General features: G+C 38.1%; 1 protein-coding gene across 10 annotated transcripts in view; it reads right to left on the reverse strand.

Moving 5' to 3' along the window:
* LOC121320377 (transcriptional regulator Erg) overlaps positions 1–23,714 on the reverse strand; it is a 69,142-nt gene that overhangs the window by 25,091 nt on the left and 20,337 nt on the right. For 7 of the 10 annotated variants that reach the window (XM_041258644.1, XM_041258639.1, XM_041258646.1 and 4 more), the window contains exon 2: positions 23,013–23,106. In XM_041258644.1, the coding sequence (XP_041114578.1) occupies positions 23,013–23,051 (39 nt within the window). In that variant the 5' untranslated portion in view covers positions 23,052–23,106. Of the gene's footprint in view, positions 1–7,220; positions 7,621–23,012; positions 23,107–23,714 lie in introns of those variants that run through there. The other 3 variants (XM_041258640.1, XM_041258642.1, XM_041258647.1) reach the window with 3 other exon arrangements.

A 23,714-nucleotide genomic window follows, 5' to 3' on the forward strand; every position in this document is an offset into this window, starting at 1 on the left:
TAACGCAGGAACTGCACAGGCTTGAATGCCAATCAGTGAGCAGTGCACACTCAGGCACAGCAGTCATGTGGAGGGGTTTGTGCCCCCTGTGTGGTGCACACTCAGGTCAGGTACAGGTCATGTGGAGGGGTTTGTGTCCCCTGTGCAGTGCACACTCAGGTCAGGTACAGGTCATGTGGAGGGGTTTGTGGCCCCTGTGCAGTGCACACTCAGGTCAGGTACAGGTCATGTGGAGGGTTTTGTGTTCGCTGTGCAGTGCACACTCAGAGGTTTGTTTCTTGAAACCAGCTTGGTTCTCATCCAGCCCGAGGCTCAAGTCTTTTTATTTTTCGCTTTCTCCTTCTATGTTTACATATTTTACAAAAGGACTACTGTATGACCCATAATTCAGCATCTCTGTAATAAACAGAACCCACTGCATGTTTCTATTACTGTACTGGACTGGTGTTTTACAAGCAGCTGGTAATAATTCATTTATTTCTGGAAATAAAAGCTTTCCTGGGTTTTCAGATATCTGGTTTTAAAACCATTAAAAAGGGTTACTTATTACAGAGGGATTCAGGTGAAACAAAATAGAAAATGCAGGTATTTCATTGGAAACTGAAACTGTGACCATAATTTAGAATGTTACCAACCAGAAAACCTTAACCCCAACATAAACCCTAACCCCAAATCAAACCCTAACCCTAACCCTAAACCTAATTACAACCACAACCCCAACCCAAAACCTATCCCAAACCCAAATCTTAACCCTAATCCAAACCCTAACCCCAACCCAAACCTCAGGCTTAAACATAACACTAAAATCTAAAGAATAATGCAAAAATAATTTCGACAAGCTTGAAAATCAGAATTCCTGTCAACTTTCCTTTTCTGACTGCCATCTGCTAAATATATCTTTCCTAATTATTGGTCATTATTTCACTAACAAATGCTAACACACAGTGGACCAGTCCAGCCTATTTAACTCAATGAAGATCACAACCATTCATACTGTATGGATCACACCAAATAGCATTCACAGTGTGGTTGTAGACAGGAAATCCCTGCTTAAAGCTTTTCCTGAATGAATGGTTCCTGATATGGCGGGGTATCAGTGCAGGAGAGGGAAATAGGAAGTGGGTCTGTCTATCGCTTTTTCATCATGGCATCCAGTTTGCGTTCCAGCACGCATTCTGGTTAACACTGAAGAGCCCAGCACAGGGCTTGACACAGACACTGCTATACAGATAAAAATACTGTAGACTGCAAACTACATCGCACTAACTACAGTGACACATCATTGCAAGGCTTACTTTACTGTACATGAGGGCTTGACACAGACACTGCTATACAGATAACAGTACTGTAGACTCCTGCAAACAGATCACGCTAAGTACAATGACAGATCATTGCAAGGCTTACTGTACTGTATATGAGGGCTTGACACAGACACTGCTATACAGATAACAGTACTGTAGACTCCTGCAAACAGATCACGCTAAGTACAATGACAGATCATTGCAAGGCTTACTGTACTGTATATGAGATTACTACAATTACATATTAAATATACAAAATAGTTGAATATTGTAAGGCTCACAAATGTGTGTGATATATATACACACACACACACACACACACACACACACACACACACACACACACACACACACACACACACACACACACATTTATCATTGCACACATTTACCCATATCACACTTTTTTTTTCTTTAATGAGTGTCCAGTTTTCTGTAGGCAAAATACACTGAAGGCTGTTTTTTTTTGTTTTTTTGTCAACTTGGGTTGTCGATAATTACTACACAGTATAAATATAAAATGTGCTTACACTCTAGGAGATATTTGGCCTGCAAATTATTAAATAAACCCTAAAGTCATTTACCACCTTCCCTCAAAAAATAAACAACAAAAACAGGTTCAAAGTAAAACATTTACATGTCTCCCATGAAAGATTACCTACACCCACTGGATGTAAAACAGCATAGGATCTCATGCATACTCATGCTGCCTGGGATATGAACCTGCTTTTAGGTATGAAAAAGCTTGGTACAAAATGTACTTCTCAAACACAACCTTCAAGCTGAATCTCTCCACATTGCACACACACACACACACACACACACACACACACACACACACACACACACACACACACACACACACACACACACACACACACGTGCACAAAATGTACTTCTCAAACACAACCTTCTTGCTAAATCTCTCCACAATACACACACACACATGCACAAAATGTACTTCTCAAACATAACTTTCAAGGTGAATTTCTCCACATCACACACACACACACACACACACACACACACACACACACACACGTTTATTTCAATACCACTGAGAACACAGTTATCGTAACAATGTTAACATGTGGTGAAATATAATAAAAGCATAGGTATAGTAATGCTTCGCCAAGCCTGATAAGCCATGTGGTAAGACAACAGGAAGCATGGTAAAGAGAAAGCGGTCAACTGTCAGAAAAGGAAATGCCCGTAATTTACAGAAATGCCCGTAATTTACAGCTGGGCTGAACAGAGCCAAAGTGAGCTTGTTATGTGAGCACTGGGTGTAACCCGGGCATCAGAAATGTTAGTGACCCCTTACTGTAGAATGATCTGCAATCGTTTCCTGTTCAGTTTTTAATACAATTCCCAAATTCCATGTTTCCTGTTTCCTTGTTTCGTTGTCTAAAGTAAACGCTCTTTCCCACTATGAAAATCATTGTAAATGTCCCTTTTATCGTGAGATTACGATCAGCCATTACACACACACAGTTTCCAGTTCACTTTTGCACCGCATAAAAAAAGCCCTACAATGCCCATTGTCTTTTTTTTTTTAATAAATATGATTGCACACTGTACACATCTAAAAAGAAAACAGTGAAAGTTTATATACCGGTTCAAGCATTTCTTTTTAGGTAGACGGGTAGAAAGATAAGAAACATAAACACATCATTCGTTGGGTTGGGCAAAGAATGAAAAGATGACCATTAATCATACCTTATTTATTCTGTTTTAATAATAATAAAAGTTATATCTGCAGAACTAATTGCAATTGAATAAATCTCTGCAAACTTCGAATATCTCGAATTATTGTTGCCTCTTGACTGTCACACAATGCTATCCTGCAGACTGACCAGTAGTATTTAATATAGTATTTAATAGTATAGCATGTAGCATGTCTACATTTCAAATATTAATATTAGGAGTCTGTTTGGTCAAGTGGTAATGCACAAAGCACAGGAATCAGGATATCCCGCTTAAGGAATGCCAGCTCAGCCACTGCCTCACCTCCTTGAGCTTTGGTCTTCTCTGTGGAAACACTGGGAAGAAATACAATGCTGCTTCTCAGGTAGGCTTCCCCCTTGAGGTATTATTTGTATTTTCCCAGCAGTATGTCACAACTGTGTTTACTGTCAAGCCACGAACCATCTCTCTTCACCATGGGCTATGCTTTTTTTGCACAATAACAGTTTATACAGTTACATAACTCACAACTTGTGCCAGGTTGTCATCTCACTTCCCCTCACTTGTGAAGTGCCAGGCGATTTGCTTGTGAGTATAAAACCCCAGCTCAGAGTTATGCAAAGGCATTTTTCAGAAAGGAATAACATCATATTAATTATATAAAACTAGCAAGAAACTACTAGATGAATAATCATTTTTTTCTTCCTGCCACTACCCATACACTATATATATATATATATATATATATATATATATATATATATATATATATATATATATTGCACCATCCAAAAAGCAATATAGTTTCCTATAGTATCCAATATTCCAATAGTCTCTCTGCACATGAAAACTGTATATTAACATCGTCTCCATTTTTAGACACTATGGCTAAACAGATGGTGGCTTTGTGTTGGGTTAAGGGTTAACAGCACTTCCAGATCAGTGATCAGTGAAATGTTAGTACATGTAGCTGTATCAGATTTTGCTACTTTTGAATGTATTATTTGTGATTGTGTTTTCTGAACTTCAAGTTTCTAGTACAGTTTTACGGCGTGGTTAACCTGCTGGAGTTAGATCATAGACCTGCGATGACAACTACCACGAAATAAAACATTTTTATCCCAAGTGGTAGGATGTCATAAAAATGTAAATGCATGGTACTAAAACAAGCGAAGCATGGAAACATTACTATGCATATTCACTTCGGAAAACTGTTCGAAGAGCAACTACCCCAACCAAGTAACTGCTCATTTCCCTTCTTATTGTATAACTTCAGTCTTTCTGAAGTCTTAATCGATGGTAACATTATGATTGGGCAATAATAACCTCCCCATGTTCTAATTCGAATAACCGTGCATCCTGCCAGTTACAGTATTCATGAAAAGCGGCTTTGTGTTGGTGAATGTGTGTCCATCCCCTCATATTCCCACTGGACTGACACAGGAAGCATTTCCTACTCCTAAAATAATAGGTGAAAAACAATGCTTTTTCACAGGGCACCAAGAAACATTCAGAAAGATTCTGGAGTTTCTACTATCTAGAAAAATGTGAGAATAAGCGAGCACATGCCATGCTTATTAAAATCTAAGATATACAGTATGGGCCTTGTCAAAGTGAGATACTAATCACAGACAGCCTTCTTTAACAACAGTGTAGAAAACTTTAAATAATATTATTATTCACTAATAATAATAATAATAATAATAATAATAATAATAATAATAATAATAATAATAATAATGCATATCACTGTAGTTGCAGTAGGAAACACAAGCACCCACAGGCCCAGGTTTGCAGAATCTGCAGATAACCACATCTGTCTCTGGCATTGCCAATATGGCAGGCATCGTACAAACTTGTGAGGCAGCTTTGACAACCAAAGGAAGCGTTAGGATTGTTGCAGTCTCACAGCAGCCAGTTACAGTGCTGTGCAGTTGAACAGGTAAGAGGATGGAGCCAGTTACAGCGCTGAGCAGTTGAACAGGTAAGAGGGTGGAGCCAGTTACAGTGCTGAGCAGTTGAACAGGTAAGAGGGTGGAGCCAGTTACAGTGCTGAGCAGTTGAACAGGTAAGAGGGTGGAGCCAGTTACAGTGCTGAGCAGTTGAACAGGTAAGAGGGTGGAGCCAGTTACAGTGCTGAGCAGTTGAACAGGTAAGAGGGTGGAGCCAGTTACAGTGCTGAGCAGTTGAACAGGTAAGAGGTTGTTGTTCATCTCGGAGCATGATTAAAGTGTCTCTGACAGTACAATTCAGATTGTAGCATGGTTGTATTTCCAACAGAGATCTGCACACTGCCTAGATTCTTTGTCTAACAGCACTGTACATCAGGGGGGGCCTCCCTGGTCCAGGGTTAATAGGTATTAATGAGTGTAAATATACATAATAAAACAAAAACAAAAAACATATAACGTTCCTTGACAAACCTTTTGACTAGATGTTTTTTTCACTGACTTCTAAAAAACATTGAAAAAGACTTCTAGTTGAAACGCTCGGCAAAGAATTGTATACATTTCCTTTAGTGTGTCTACTTATTTTTACCATTGTATACAATTATTGTGAAACCAACCGTAAGTACTTCAGTCAGAGGTTTAAATAGTTTTAATTGTTGTAACTAAGACCTGGTTTGAAAGACACACGATTGCCTTCCCCTGCTATACACAATGGTGCTAACATCATAGCAGCTGTACTCCCCTCAGTTCAATAGGGTAATGCCATTAAGAATGTGTTGGGCAGAAAGATGAGCACCATAAGTTCCATTGCCTCATATCTTTATCCATCTTTATGTGCCAAAAGTTCATTTAAAATGACCCTATTAGCCATGTTGGTGTTTCCTTGCAGAATACCGTGAAGCAACAGTCTGGACTGCAAAGGAAAATATTATTTATCAGACTGTATTATCTCATTGTCTTATTTTCTTTAACTGTTTGCTACTGATATTTGCAGATTTACACTGTATGTTTCAAATGACTGTTATAAATAAAAACAACAGGAACATTGTTTTTAAAAAATTGATTCATAAAAAAAAAAAAAAACATAGGATTTACATTCAGGAAACTGGTTTTGACTGATTAAAAAAGGGATTTATAAACACTTAAAAACAGTCTTTAAATTAAGACTGAGCTAAACTGTTAAAAGACCCTTTTCACAAAACAGTGAACCCTGATCGTTAGTATCTAATCACATTTGTGTGGAAGGTATATATCTGAGTAAAGCTGCTAGATACTGTTCAATAGGTATACTGCAGTAAGGCAGTTTTACAACCAAAAGACATGCAACCAAAATTCTGCAGGTACCACACACTGCTTTTGATTTACTATATATATATATATATATATATATATATATATATATATATATATATATATATATATATATATATATATATAGTATTTTAATGTCATGCTATCAGCTAGTTGTTTAAGCAACACACTCAATAATTGTATAATTTTGCTCATGCTGCTACACAACACTTTTAGAAAGAGTATGCTGAGACAGTTACGCTACATTTCATTTTGAATGGTAATTACGCTTGAATATGAAAGCAGTGTAACCTGAAGACACCAGTGTATACGTTCACTTAGGAATCTTTAGTTTTTCATTTGGAATGTCTTTAATATCATACAGTATCTACCACATTTAATGCAAAGAAAGAATATTTCACCAATTCTTCACAAGGAAAAACTCTACAAAGCCAGTACATTTCTCTAGAATAGCTTAGTCTTCAAAATGTTTATTTTCACTTTATTTTTTAAGATTAAGTACATTAAAAATACATAAATATAACTATTAAATTAAGCTAACTAGTAATACAAGTTTGAAAACTTAATATTATTCCAAAATATGCACAAAAATACAAGAGTACCTTCTTATACAGTACAAATCAGTACTAATTTTTTTTACAACTACAATTTAAAAAATCCTGAAAAAAATATGTTTAAAAAAAGCTGTAAGTAACCTCCTATATTCCACTATGCACGAAGTCGATTAAATGCTAAAACCATTTTGGGATGCCTTTGAAGATTTTTTAAATCTTGCCGACAGTTTGAGTCGGAAAGAGGAAATTTCCAAGGCAGCGCAAAGGAAATCTTGTACTACTGTTGTGGCAGCAAGGGTGTTACCAAATCCTACCTTATCTTTTTTCAATTCTTCTCTAAACCCAAATGAAACGATATCAAGCACTTTGAAGGCAAAAACAAAACTGTAAAAAAAAAACCTGAAAGATGTTTCACTTACCTTGATAGTGCTGGCCATTCTCGATCTGGAACTATTGATCGAGAATGTTTAAAAATAAAGCGGTAGCCTTTTTTTTTTTTTTTTTCCTGAAGACCAGTGAAGACCAGAGGTTTGTTAGAGTTGTTTAGAACGGATAAGATTGTGCTAACACTGGGAAATGAAGTCAGCCACTGGCAGGAAGAGGTTTCTATTGGTTCTGGCTAGCACGACTCGTAGAAACAGGATATTTGGGAGCAAAGAGATAAGAGACTCTGAAAACAATGATGTTTTTCTTGATGATGTGCGTTAGAAGATTTTTTTTTTATTGTTTCGAAAGGGAGGGGGGCAGGCGGGCTGTTCTTGCCTCACACTCTGGTGGGGCAGGTGCGATTTGATGTGCTATATGTGTGACATGCTGTTTGGTGGCAGGATGCAGATGTCTGATCAGCCCGTCCAAATTTTATGCCGCTTCACGCCATGCGTCTCTAGAGGGTCGAAGCTGAACGCAACTGTGTCCGCTGTATTGCTGTTAGCTTCGTTTCAGTTGAAACCGCTTTTACTCGTAGCTCACTCCACTGAGATGACGGAAGACTCACGATACATTACAATATTGAATTGCTTTCCCTGATCAGGAATATCGGATCGTGAAAAGCATAAGCACTGTGTTAAGTAAAGACAAGCATGATAAAGAACACAGAAGTTTAGTAAAGAACAGCAAAAAATAAATAAAAAATGAAGCTTTTTTTATTTCCCGGAAACCAAAGAATCACATGGCAAAAGTGTGGCCGCCATATTAGGTCAAAAAGAACACTAGAGTTACTTTTTGTCTAAAGTGTTCACATGAGAATATGAAGTGAGTATCTCGACTGGTTTATGAGATGACGGGGGTTATTTTCAAAGGAGATCCGATGGCGGTTAGTGCTACAAGCCACTATTTTGACCGTTTTTTCTTCACCTCAGTAGTATTTTCTAAAGCCGTTAGTTTGGTTCGTTAGTTATTATTTTGCCATTTCCACCGAAAATAAAACCCCTTTCAAAAATCAGGGCCTGACCTGTTCAAAAATAGCCATCAACAGATTTAGCTTAAAATTGAATAATATAGGAGTGATCAGGCTCTGACTGGTGGAGTATTAATAAGTACGTAATGTTCAGTGCCCGCCTCATTTCAGAATGGGCTTTGGGAAGGCGTGTTATCAGAGAGGTTCTGTGGAAACGTTTGATGCCGCTTTGGAAACGCAGGGGCAGTACCATCAGAAGCATTTCCTACCAAATTACTGCAACTTAACTCTGGAAATAGACATTACTAACTTTAGGAAGCGGACCTCCACTCTCACTGCCTTCATGCTATTGTACAGAACTTGAGAAATAAGCAGGAAACCATTCAGTTTAGTAAATCGCGTTGACTTAAAATACAATTCAAAGTGTGGCATTTTAGTGAAGTCCTGTTCCCTTAAAGAATTCACTGCACCATTCCTTCAACTATAAGGTTAATCGGTTTATAAGAGCATCACTATATAAGCCACATCAGTGTATAAGCCACTTCCACACTAGGCCCCCAGCAGCTGCATAGAAAGTAGACTTACACACCAAACTTTGGAATACTTGTTCTAAGGCTAGACTAATAGTTTCCAACTTATGTGACACTTGTCCTATGTTTAGTACATTCTTTAAACCTTGTTGTCCTAAATACAAAAAGAAGTGTTAATGAACCTAGCCACATATATACTGTACATTGTTCCCAAAGATCTATACAAAAAAAAATAAAAAAATCAAACAGTCTTCAATTATCAGCCAGACTACAATCTGAAGACTGAACCAAAGTAAATTGAACCCCCAAGTTTCAAATACAGGTGTGTCAGGGAATGGCATTAAAACTGTAATAGGGAATATTATTCTATTCCCTAATACATCTTCTGACAATTAGTCAAGTAGCTTTCTAAAAATCTAACACTGACACAATAAACTATAGAGGTGACATGAATGAAAGGTACAGTACTTAATGTATGAAAAATAAACATCTGTGTTATCCACACCTTGTTGGAAGAATATAAATCTGCATTATTTCAAATATCCCTCTTCACGCTGTGACAGACAGCATGCAATGTTATTGCTTCCTTGCACCTTTCTTCTTTCTCTCACATAATTTAAGATTGATGGTTCCTTACTGAAACTTGCCCAACAGAAACCTCAGTAGCACCCTGTACTGCACTGGAAAATTGCATAACAATAATACTGGAAGGGTTACGAAAAGGAAGTTGCTAAAAACAGAACACACACACACACACACACACACACACACACACACACACACACACACACACACACACACACACACACACACACACACACACACACACACACACACACAACACACACACACACACACACACACACACACACACACACACACACACACACACACACACACACACACACACACACACACACACACACACACACACACACACACACACACACACACACACACACACACACACACACACACACACACACACACACACACACACACACACACACACACACACACACACACACACACACACACACACACACACACACACACACACACACACACACACACACACACACAAACACACACACACACACACACACACACACACACACACACACACACACACAAACACACACACACACACACACACACACACACACACACACACACACACACACACACACACACACACACACACACACACACACACACACACACACACACACACACACACACACACACACACACACACACACACACACACACACACACACACACACACACACACACACACACACACACACACACACACACACACACACACACACACACACACACACACACACACACACACACACACACACACACACACACACACACACACACACACACACACACACACACACACACACACACACACACACACACACACACACACACACACACACACACACACACACACACACACACACACACACACACACACACACACACACACACACACACACACACACACACACACACACACACACACACACACACACACACACACACACACACACACACACACACACACACACACACACACACACACACACACACACACACACACACACACACACACACACACACACACATACACACAAACACACACACACACGGCTCGCACAAGTAGGGCAGTTGAATGTTTGTCACTCTCAGAGAAAAGAATTGCCACATAACCGTTTGAAATGTTGAGTTCCTGAGATTATTTATCTTGTGATCTCTGCATAATATTTTTTATTTTTTTACATGTCCTGAATGAGCCACTGTATCATAACAACAATGCATATCAGTCAAAAGTCCCAGTACAAAAACCTTTAATAAGAATGTCACTTGATTACTGTTGTTTGTTGTAGCCTCCTGCTATGTTCAAAGTTTAAATAAAATCTAAAAGTCTCTCCAAACAGACCTTCATATGTAACAGCTGTCAACACAAACTCTTGGTATTCAGCTGAATATATTGAATTAGTCCTGCAGCATGCCAGCCTGAGAACACCTATGGGAGAATGGGTTTGTAGACTCAGTGTTATTGAGTCGTTTGATTGGAGACCATGGCCCTTTCCACAAAACAGAAGGAATGTTTTTTCCAAGCCTTTTTTTTAAGACAAATTGAGCCCTTTAAACAACTGAGGTCTATAAACACATTCATTAAAATAGTTATGCGCATAGTGCCCCATAAGCGCTTAGTAATTTAACACTGAGATATTTAGGTTCTCCAGTACAATATACCCATTCAGCAAACACTATTTGATGAATGAAAAAAAACTGTACTATAAAAAAACACTAAATTAGTGGTTTATTTAAATTACAATGAAATATATGCTGACAACATCAATCAGTGTGATTCAGGTGTATTGAAATACTGTACACAGCAATGTATATATAACACACATTTGTATACCTGGTCGAAAAAGGATTACATTTATCGGCCATATGGAAGTTTACTATTTTGCAAGAAAGTATACATCTGACACATTGCCCTTTACCTCATGGCAATGTATCAAATGTGCTAGCTTGTTGTTTCAACAGCCAAATTACCAGACACACAGCTTGTTGTGATGCGGACCAAGTCAATTCCCTCATAGACTTGTGATTAGTGTCTGTGAGCTGGGCCTAACGCTCTATGCAGTCAAGCCTTTAAGAGCTCCTTCTGTATCTGAACACCACATGCATCGTTACACTGCAGGAAACACGATTTAAAAAAAAGAAAGAGATCTCAAGATGCTGTCCCTGAGGAGTAACAAATCTCTCCCAGGCCTTGCTTTGCTTGTTTTTCTCTGCAGGTGCCAAATGGCATCTTGTGTTTTTGTTTGCATGCAGATAACAGAAACTGATCTCCACTTGTCTTGCAGTTGAGTGGTTTCGCTGCCGTACTGAACCGTCAGCAAGAATTCCTTTTATTGGTATTATTTTTGTCGTTGTTGTTGTTTTTAGATTTTTCTTTTTTGGCTCAAACAGGAAATCTGCAGGAAATGACCCCTGTTCCCCTGTCACCCGAAGTCACTGCTGTGCTTTGCTTTAGACAGAGAAACTCTCCCTTAATGTTCCTGTAAAAACAAACATGTGATATGAGGCCGGGCGGCTCAGTGATTACTGCACAGTACACCACCATTTTTACATCTGCAGATCTCAGTCCACACCTGACTTTACTATAATCTTGAGCCTTTAGCTCATTTCCCAAAGAAAGAGCTGTCCATACCTCAGACTTGATTAACTACAGTAGTCTCTGTGCTTTTATTCGACTGAAGAAGTTAAGCTCATGGACACAAAGGCTAATTCTCCTACTTCCCTATAGCAAGCACCCCATCTATTTCTTCAGCTGTGCAAAAAGAAACTGACTAATTTTATAATTCTAAATAACAAGTAGTTGTCATGCCGTCAAAAACCTATAAATACCTCCAATGTTTTGATTCAAACACAGGCTCCCTTGAGAAAGATATTTACAACATATCGAAACATTGGGCAGCTGGCTCTTTAAGCTAATATACTGTGTGTGTGTGTGTGTGTGTGTGTGTGTGTGTGTGTGTGTGTGTGTGTGTATATATATATATATATATATATATATATATAGTAATGGCCCAAACAGCCTATTATCAACTATCCCGTTATACCATGAAGTGGCCTGAAACCAAGTTCCAAGCCACCAAGTGGCTTTGTGTTCCCTCAGCTTTAGATATTGTGCTGCATCGAATTTAGCTTATTGTAAGTGGGCCCACAGTGCAAACAGCCACAGTGGTGATCAAAAAGAGAATCATATTACTGAATGTTCGCAGTCTGTGTGTTTTCATTTTAATCCCGTACATTACAAAAAAGTGCTGAGACTGCGCTGTCATTAATTTACTGTGAGACCTGGAACAGGTACAGTAAACGTCACTCTGGTTTTTGGAACAGTTCACAAATGTTAATTGCAACCTTGCAAAAGCTGTGGAAAAGATGGCTTACCAGCTACTGCCTGGTAGCTATATCCATTTACCACCCAGAACAAGCTATTACCAACATTTGAAAGTTATTTGCAGTCTATTTCGACACTTCCAGGGAAACTGACCAAAACATACAAATTCTCACATGTAACCCTTTATTGCTAGATAAAATAATGAATGTCACAACTAGAGTCATATTTTCAGAACATTTACTCCAGTCTTTCATAAACTACTATATTTAACCAAACAACTAAATCACATATTTCAAAGTACACTAATGCACTACCATCCAAGGTATCTTAATTACTTTAACATGGAATTTTCTCCATTCAAAAAAGTTAATTAAAGACTAGAGCAAATTCTTTGAGTGGTCCCCTGCACAGTTTTACACAATCAACACTGAGCCCTTTTGCACACAGTATCAAAAAGGGAGGAACTGGATTATGAATGGAGAGTGAACTGATCTCTAACCCTCGAAGAGGAAGGTCAATCCAGGACACACTTCCCTTATAAAAGTTTATAGGAAAGCAAAATGCATTCTTATGCATGCTCATCTGGATTGAGATCCACGGATTGTGGTGGCATGATGGATGGGAGCATTATCATCTTGAAGTAGCCATTGCCATCAGTTAACAAGTGCAAGATTGCTGGACTTGATTCGCAAAGTATATACTAAAAAATTGCAGAAGAAAAAAAGGGACCCATGGTATAGCAGGAGAACATGTCCCACACTAAATCCAATTGGGTAGATGTGTCCTAATAAAGTGGCCAGGCAGTGTAGGTTTTCCCAGATAGGCCTGGGGTGTCTTTAATAATAATATACAATTTCAGAAAGGTCATGGTTTGGCTGGGAGTAATGGATGTAACCATAACCCAATAATTGTTTGGTTGTGTACTCTTTGGTGTGTGTTTATTTAAAGTGAGTAAAAGATGTAAATAACAAGCAAATGACGTGTAACTCAAGTAAAGACAGTGCCGCAATATCCAGAAAATATCCCTCATGGTTTCACAGCCACATTCCTGCACAGCCTTGTGCCTTACTGCACCAATAAAGACAAGCCACGCGATTTGAATTAATCAGCTTGGCCAGACAGTTATATTAAAAAAGCTGGTTGTTTTCTCCAGTTATAATGACAGTCTGTGGCTTGCCTGAATCGCTGTCGTTATTGGCTTGCTTCTTACGCCTGGGGAGACATGTGTTTTCCATCTGAGGGATCCAAACTGTGCTACATCATCAAAACAAACCCTTGTGTCAGCTGGGGGAGTTCATGACAGAGCACGGCTTTGTACATCACATTTATATTTACTGTGCAGCTATAGCCAAACGGTTTGCCTAACACCCTATAGAATTAACTCATTTTGCTTCATAGTCGAATAAAAGTGAAATGAAACCTGATGAATAATGTTACGTTAACATACTGAATTACATACCACTTTGTAGTTTTCCATATATATATATATATATATATATATATATATATATATATATATATATATATATATATATATATATATATATATATATACACACACTGTGGATTTGACCGAAAACCTTTTGCGATATTATTTTATAGTTAAATAAAATATCTAAATTATGTTTATATAGGTTTTTTTTTTTGGTTTTTTTTAAAGTATGTCCCAATCCTAAAATTCTAAGAGATGCAAAAGTTTGGCTGGAAAACACTTGTCTTTTCCCAGCTACGTATCTTCAATTAAATGTATTATGAATTGTCACTAAATGCCCAGGGCACTGTTGCCCTACATAAACAAAACATTCATAGTTATAATAGATTAAGTCACATATTTATTCAATTTGTTTGAAGGATTCTCATTCCTCCCAAACATACACACACAAACATTTTAAATTCCTTACCCTAATTTAATCACACATTTTAAGGAACATAACAGACTCCCTACAACCTAATACTATCAGACAGACATGCATAGAAAAAAAAGCAGAACAAAAAGAGAATTAAACACAATGAAACCATTAGGACTAATTGAAAGAAGTCTTCCTAGCACATAAACAGATTAAAAATATTTATAAATACACAATCAAATGTGAACTGGCCAGTGCCACTCTTTAAGGAAAACACTTTTCTTTAAGAAAAAACTTACCTTAACCCCAACCCCAACCTCATCCCCAACCCCAACCTCAACCTCAACCCCAACCTCATCCCCAACCCCAACCTCAACCCCAACCCCAACTCCAACTCCAACCCAAACCCCAAACCTAACCCTAACCCTAACCCCAAATCTCAGTATCTTTAAGATTCTAAGTCTTCCGCCATAGTTGATTAGCCAGTTACAGATTTATGTTTGTATGTTATATGGGTGAACATCTAGCACTACTGACTTTTTCAAACTACAACTCAGCCTCCTCATTCAACTCAGGTAGCCAATTGATTGCTCCTCCAAATGACTGACACACTGAGCAGCCAATCCACTGAAGCCCTGTCTCTCACATCATGTGACTCAACTAAATTATCATATTGTGTTTCCATGGCAACCCAGCAATCCACTGTTATTATGTCATTAAATGAAACATTTAAATCTTTGTTTACTTCCTCAAAATAACCTTTTTTGCTTACCAGCATGACGCGTAATGTATTATTTGTTATGTATGTTATAATATTAATGCAATTGTTATAATTGTGACAATGCACTTCAGACTCACATGGCATTTGACAGCAAAGCAGGGCAAGGAGACCACAACGACCACATTCAAAAGATCAACACACAAAAATGTCAAATTATTATTTTTTAAAACAGGGTGTGGCAATTAAGTAATTTCTTTCTTTTTTTCGTTTGTTGTTTTCCCAAGGTTAATGATGCTATTTTGGAACATAATATGATGCACTTGTATAAAAGAGAACCACCAGAAAAATCAAATGTTGCATACTTCTGTGAAACAGGACGTGGTAAACCACAGCACAACAGTCCGCAGAATCCTTCAGAGCTCTGGGAACTGCCACTGAAAAGAGTCTGTCGGTCAGAGCCCCAGAAAAAAACCAACAGCCTTTTTCATAAGGTTTTAATGTGTCATAGTGGAGACAAGGCAGAAGTGTGCCAACAAATGCATGGGCATTTGGTGAACTTACAAAACAGTATTTAGCCTGATAACCAAAAAAAATAAAATAAAAAAGATTCACTTTTGTTTGTTTAAAGTTCTGTTTTACAAAACATGTATTTCATCCATAACTTGCAATAGGGGAAAGTTGAGAAATATTAAAAGAGACTTTTTGTAAAATGAAATGACAAACGTTGCAACTTTTAAGTCTTTCACTTGAAGACACTGAGCAAGAGTTACAGTTGAAATGTTTGCAGTTTTGCAGTGTGCTGAGAAAGTTAATTCCCCTGGCTGTGTCCAGATATATAAGCCTGATAGAGTTTGGAGTGCTTGTGGCACACTGCTTTAGATCCCAGTGTAGTAAACTAAAAGAAAAGGGAAAATCACATACATCATAAAAACTTTCAACTTAATGAATAAGAAATCCTGCTGCTGTAAATGGCATACCCGAAGTGAACCCACATAGCCCCTTTGCATGCTCCTGTTTGATTTTAATTTTAAAAGACAGGTTTCTAAAGATTAAGCTTCCACCCAAACAAACACATGATACCCCTAAATCTGAAAAGCACTGTAAGCACATCCGTTTATCTGCTTTTTTACAGGAAATGTGCCGCTTCTTTAGATTTGTTAAAAAGAGTTAATGACAGACCTACTTTTTCTTTGCCAACCACAAGCCTTGACCCACTGGGTACAAGCCGAACATATCTATCCTGTAAGCAGCAGACGATTCTTTTTTTTTTTCAAAGCGAAACAGAGCCGTTGATATCTTTTTGTATCAATGTAACAACGGCGTGCAAGAGGAAACACTTTCTTCAAGTATGGTTTGAACCAGGTCCTGGAGAGAGTGGCTGATATCAATTTATTTTTGAAGAATGTAAAAAATGTACATTCCAAGAAGAAGAAGAAGAAAAAAACAACAACGCATAAATCAAATACCAGTGCCACTGGCAATGGCGGCATTGTATTTGGCACCCTAAGCTTAGTCCCTATTTTTTTATTACTTCTGGTAAATGGGACAGAACACAGATTGTTCAAATAACTGCTCTTATATCAGAGAAATCAGACTTGGGGTTTACGCCAAATAAACTCTGAAGACCCATGAATTAACCCTCAAGGACTACCACCGAACTAATGTGTCACAATTCAACTCAGAGGAAGAAAGACGAGGAGCTGTTGAACAGAACTGTGCACTGCAGAGAATGCAGGTGAAAGGAGTTAGGACTGTTTGGGCTCTCACATTCCTGAAACTGTAAAAAACCGAAGAAGGGAGAGCAACAGACGAAACATTTGTCTACATAACTTAGTTTCTTATTTGAACCCTTTCACACACGGCGACCTCATATGGGGACAGTACATGGGGACATACGGAAGACGCAAATGCATGAAAGCCTCGTAAGAGGATGCCATTTTATCCCCATATAAAGCAATGTGAGCAATTTGAAAACATTTTCAGTAAAACATATATTTATTATGTGTTCAAAACAACTTTTTTTCCCCTGCTATTTTTAAAAATATTTTATGTATGAAAGGGTTAGTTCTTAATTTTGAGTGTTTTGAAACCCACAAAGATACTCTAACACCAATTCTGAAACAGCCCATATTATACTTTGAGTAGAATGTACAGTTTTCCAAAACCAACATTACTGTATATATAAAAATGACTATGAGAATTGTTTTATATATATTTTAGAAAAGAAAACTGCTTAATACAGTGAAATGAGTATAAAGCAGTTAAAGTCAGGTTGTCATATGATTAAAAATGTATTGGCTTTATGAATCACTGCATAGCGCACCGGTGGTCAGACAGGATTTCACAGCCCCACAGGACAGCAAATCAATAAAGAATGCCTTTTAAAATTAGAACATTCTTTCATTCTGACTGATGTTCTTTCATATTTGCACATACATGCAGTTCACAATGAAGAATAACACTGGCCTGACTTTCAGTCATTTGGGATACACACCACGATGTCTCTTTGCATAATATTTTTAGCTTAGCCACCCAGCACTGAAAAAAAAGCCAAAGTTTGGATACATCACAATTCTCTCAGTTAATTGTACTGAGCATTACAGATCATCATATGGCAACATTGAGCATCTAGACAATGAAAGACTCCCTATCCCATCTCTATGAAAAAAAAAAAAGTATCTTGAACTCAACAGAACACTCTCGTTAATAATAATGGTTTACTTTTGACCCCTGACCACGACCAGCAACTGGATACACACTAATGCCACCTACTGGTCATTTAACAGCACTTCACACTCGCTCTGTTTATTTATTTGCTTATTTATTTCAACAGGGTTTAAGAACTGCTTCCCAACTGAACCACAAAGGTTTACTACAGACAGCCACTGCAGTGCACAAATGCAGTTACCAGTTACGCAGGTTCATCAAAATGCAATATAAATTCATTGTGAAAGTCGTAATTGTTAATTCAAAATGACAGAACAGCCAACACACTGCAGCAAACCTTCAATCAAAACTGCTTCAGAACAGACAATGAAGAGGATTGGATTACAGAAAAGCTTTAGTGAACACCTCCCAACTTCTACAATTCTGACTTGCTGCAGCTGCCTGTTGCGTACACTCTCTGTACTACAGTGTTGCAAATTCAAAAGTAAGGAGTTTCAGATTTGTTGGCTGGAGCGCAGTCCCTTCACAGTGAACGTTTTGTTTGCTGGGACTGTTCATGCCAAAATATTTTTTGAAAGTCATCTACAAGTTGCAAGGTAAATCAAATATAGTGTGTGCTTTTCCAAAACTGAACAAACAACGTTCTGTGGGGTGAGTTCTCGTGCCATCATTTCAAGTGAGAGACCTGTACTGTGAGCGACAATGGCAGCAGAAGAAAAGTTTAGGGATAAATGTGTTTATCTCAGTCACTGCAAGTTTTTGACAACATAGGGGATGCTATATTTGAAGCATCTAATAATTAACATGGCTATTTGTTGCATTGAAAAGAGTAGCTTCCAGATATTTTGTTTCTTTCAAAGAGATGTTTTATACATAGCATACTCCTTTTAGGAACATGTCCAATTTCCTTCTGAAGAAAATAACATACTAGCTTTTCACTCAGAAACTCAACAGCAGACACCAATATTACAGACCCAACATGGAAGAGGAAATACATTTAAAAATGAACAGATACAGTACACATTTTCCAGGCGCAAACTTTTAGAAGACCACTTTTTTTTTTTTTTTTTTTTTTTTTTTTTTTTACAGCCACTGAAAAAGAAAACAGATCCCTCTGGTTTCTCAAAATAATTCCATAATTTGGTCCAGAAGACATCCTTAATGTACTGAACTATCTGCCAAGGAGGCAGCAGGCATTGGTTTGCACAGCAGAGGTATATACTATATATTATAATAATATACTATCAGAAACAAAAGCAACCCAACAGTTGCTAATGCAAGACTACACTGAAAATCCAAAGCGCTGTTTGCATTTAAAAACATGCTCAATATGCATACCACAAGAAGCCAGATTAGAAGACAGCAACCTTTGACAGCAGGAGGCAAGGTAACTTGAAAATGGGAAGAAAGCTGATTACCTTTGGACTGCAACAGAGGCTCCACTTGGTCCCTACAGCTGCAGTTAGCTTAACATCTGGATCCTCCTGCCTGCAGCCCTAGCAGTGCACAGGCAAGTGTGTCTGCAGCTCTGTCACTTCTTGGCAATGACAACGCAGCGCCTGCTGTGTAATAAATGACCGAAGTATCTGCCCAGATTTTCTCCACATGCCGAGCCTGGTTAAAATTTAAGTGAACGTGACCAGACCACAAGTCTATCCCAAAAAACTCATGAAATAAAGACAGGAGTATGGCCTGACCCCACCACACAAATTCCTGTATTCCTGGATTATTATTTTTTTCTTTGGAACTCTTTCCAAGGCGCCCGGCTTTCTCGGCAGCAGGAATTCTGAGTCCAGGGCCAGGGATAACGTTTAAGCAGGCTGCTTCTGCACATTGGATCTGACTTTTATTTACAAAGGATCTGGAATTCTCCTCAGAGGAATGTTAAATCTCACCCACACAGCCACCATCCACCAAATGTATGTGATTCAATAGCAGCTAGGGAGCTGCGCGGTCAAACATTTAAAGTTGCCACCCAGTATTACAAAGAGAGAGAAACACAGACGTGCTGTGAAATGCAATGAAATTGAGCGTTATATGTACTCAGAGGCGAGACACTCACCAATACTTTGAAGTAACAGCATTTACAGTACTGAGTGTTACTCCCATCAGCTTTCAACATACTTTGGTTAAACTTGGCCCAATGTCTCATCATTGGGAGCAATAGGACAGATGATCAAACCATAGGGCAGCTTTTCCCTGGTTCAGCATTCTGATTACCTGGCGGTGTGTTCACAGTATTTCTGACATCACAAATGCATATATCATTTTGTACCTATTGAAAGCAAGGTTATATTAATTTGACATCACTGAAAATGTTTTTCTATTGTATAGCTTCTGTTATCCTTCCCTCTGTAACTTACCTCCCTCTCCAAAAAAAAAAAATGTAAATGAATAAAAGCTAAAGGACAAACAGTAGAGCATCAATAGACTTGGTATTCGTTCATTATTACAAAGACATCCACAGCCAACTTCGGCTTTAAAAGAAATTATGTAGGAAAAATGTTATTGCAATAAATTTTGTTTTCCATTACCCCCTGTTGTGAAATAATCCCCATCTGGATGATTTTATTTTTATTATTTTTTCATGTCATATTTTAAAGAGCTTATCCAAGTTTCTTTGCAACCATGCAATGCAGTTGCAGTGTGTGTCCGTATATAAAGAACAGTTTCAGAGAGCTGCGATGGCAATAGCTAGACAGCTGTGTAGTGCTCAGGACTGTGATTGGTACAGAGAAGGACAGCTGACACCCAGAGGGTATAATGGTGAATTCTTTGGTTTGTTAAATTGTTAAAAAAACAATTCCAATTAGCAATTTCAACAGCTGCTTCTACAATCCACAGGGGTATGGGGTTATCACAAGACACCCTGGTGTTTGTGGCTGTTTCTTGCTATAGCACGTCAGTAAGGGTTCCTAACAGGCTACTGGGTGTGTTTTTTTTATTTCTCAAACCTTGGTGATAAAGTCAGGTTGACTCGAAACCCTTTTTGACCAACCTGGGTTCAAGAATGGGAGAATTCTGATTGATATGAAGAAAAAAAAGCCTCCCCATTAGCTTGTTGTCAGACTATACAGGAGTTTACAGAGGCAAAGGAAGCTTTCTTTTCTGGCTTCAGCACTGTCCAGCTAAATTCACAGAAGATAACTACAGTATATATAGCTGTAGTGGTGTCTTTACCAGTCTGGTATTTATCAGGGAGAGAATGTTTCCAGTAAATTCTGTGGTCTTGTACAATTTGTGTCAGGCAATTTCTAAGCTTTCAGAATAGCTTCTTGTTATGATGATTCACGATGACACAATAAGCAAATATTGCTTGCAACTCTGCCGTGTTTGACCACAGAAATGAGGCATAAAACTTTTACTTTGCTCGTTATTTCCATAGGCTTTTAAAAAACGATTCTGCCGTACAGTAACCAAAAGGAAACTTGTCCAAATGTATGTGCCAAAAACAATTCATCACAATTCTATCCCTTGTTAATATAAGTGTGCCACTATAACATACACAGAATCCCGTGACAACAAGGGGAAACCACCCAGCTCTGTTCTCCATTACTGAATATTGTTAGGACAAATAAAATATCACATTGTATTATTTTCCACAACAGAACAATTATTTCTGTAATTTTGAAATATATAGGGATGTATGGAAATAAACATACAATCGATCTGTCCTCCCAAACATATCTCCTTCAGGCATTAATTTTAAATTACATTTTTAAAAATCTATACGAATAAACCCATATATATATATATATATATATCCTATATATATAGATATATATATATATATATATATATATATATATATATAAATGCATTGAATACCAGATTCTCATGGTTTACTAAGTTCAACTATTTTATACCTGACTTGTGATCTAGATGGAGGTCGACAGGTTGAGTATAATAGTTTTTGTTGGAACAAAGACCTATACTGGAATGCCCCACTTTACCAAACCCCAGAATATGGGGTAAAGATTAAATGCATGTCTGTAAAAGCAACAAATATTCTTTGGATCACTGTTGAATCAATGAATGTCCTGTAGTCTAAAGAGATGTAGCCAGTGGACTATAAACATGATATAGGCATCCTGCACAAAGCCAAGCAATGGCACCTGCAACACTGAGCTCCCTCACAGAAATGAAAGAACACGACTTGAAACACAGCACATTACCACGGCTTGAGTCATAACAATAAAACAAGTTTAACCAATCGGACAGGAAGGAAAATGGAAAAAGCAGGTGTTCAGCTCCCAGAAGGCTTCTCTAAAAATATAATAACTATTCCTTTCCATTCAGCCTCTATGATCTTACTCACTAATAAAAAGAGGGGTAGGTAGCAAGTGACCACAGAGCAGCAAACAACTTGAATAAATCGACTCGTTTCAGTGCAAGTTCACGCAGTGTACACCTTTGACCTTTCATTTTAATCATGCCACTTGGAGTCATTGTGGGCACAAACCAATTCCTGTTCCAACCTGAACTGCACGTCAAGGTTTGCTAGGTCTGTCCTGCAGGGGGCGCACTTCTCCTCATTATTTTCCCTGCCCACGCAGAAACGTTTGGGAAATACTATTTGGATGCCAACATATAACAAAAAATACCAGTGTTAAAACTCTGAGAAGAGTGCCCATAATCCTAAACACCCTTCTTGACTAGTTAGACTACGGTAGGTCCATTTCAATTACAGTGCAGAGAAAACGTATAAGTGGGTCCGCAGCTGAAAGACACCATTTATACTCAACTCCTGTAATAACATAAAGGCAGACCATTTCAAATTCAGAGTGTCATACTCAAAGCAGTCACAATCGTCATTTGTGTTTGTAGGTAAACCTTTTTAAATTTTTAACAAGCCAGTGACGTTCTAACTAAGGCTGTAAACCTGTGCTGAACAGACTCAGCATTTAAACCTTCAGTGTAAACCATTGTTTACTGTTTAAAGACGTTATGCATTTTCAATGAAAAATGTGATCTCACCTATGTTGTTATATGACACAGATGTTCACTGAATCCCCGTTAAACAGGACATTTTCAGTTAAACGCTTAGTAAGAATTCTATACCGTTTAAACCTTGTGACAGGGTATTGGTCCTCAGAATGGATGCACTCACTTTGATGTGGGATGCCGAGTCTGGGACAGTCTGAATCATGTCCTTCTGCTGGCCTCAGGAGGTTCTACAAGCTGTACGGCCCGCCAACAGCTTCCTAGAGAAGGCAGCAGAAACAAAAGGAACAGGCTGTTGTAACAGGCAGTGGGAAAGGCTGATTCAAAGGCCATGACAGAATGCATGCAGGTAGCGACTGCCACTGTACTTTTACAGGACTCACTGTGTAAACCAAGTCATACTGGAGTGCTTCTCACACACAGAAGTTACAGGTTTGGTTGACTACACTCCATTGGGTAATCCTGTCAGTCTATAAAACTGTAAAAATAGCAATGTCGCCTATGGAATAGCCTGTGAAAAATGTGATGAAATAAAATATACTGCAGAGATTGGAACAACTTTATATGAAATAATTCAGAACCACCTTTCATTAATTAGAAATATGAAAATTAATGAACCAATAGTACAGCACTTCACCAGTCAAGGACATGACATAAATGATGTAAAGTTTGTAGTATTAGGGCAGCTAAAATTAGACAATGCGACATATAGAAGAATAAAAGAGTAAATTGATAAATAGACTGAACACAATTATGCCAGCGGGACTCAACATAAAAGAATAAACTAATGAACTCCAATGAATATACAGCATTTAAATGAATAAATAAACAATGCATTCAAAAGTTGTGCATGCTGATACACTGGGGA

This window comes from Polyodon spathula, chromosome 9 (assembly GCF_017654505.1).
Source record: "Polyodon spathula isolate WHYD16114869_AA chromosome 9, ASM1765450v1, whole genome shotgun sequence".
Lineage (NCBI taxonomy): Eukaryota > Metazoa > Chordata > Actinopteri > Acipenseriformes > Polyodontidae > Polyodon > Polyodon spathula.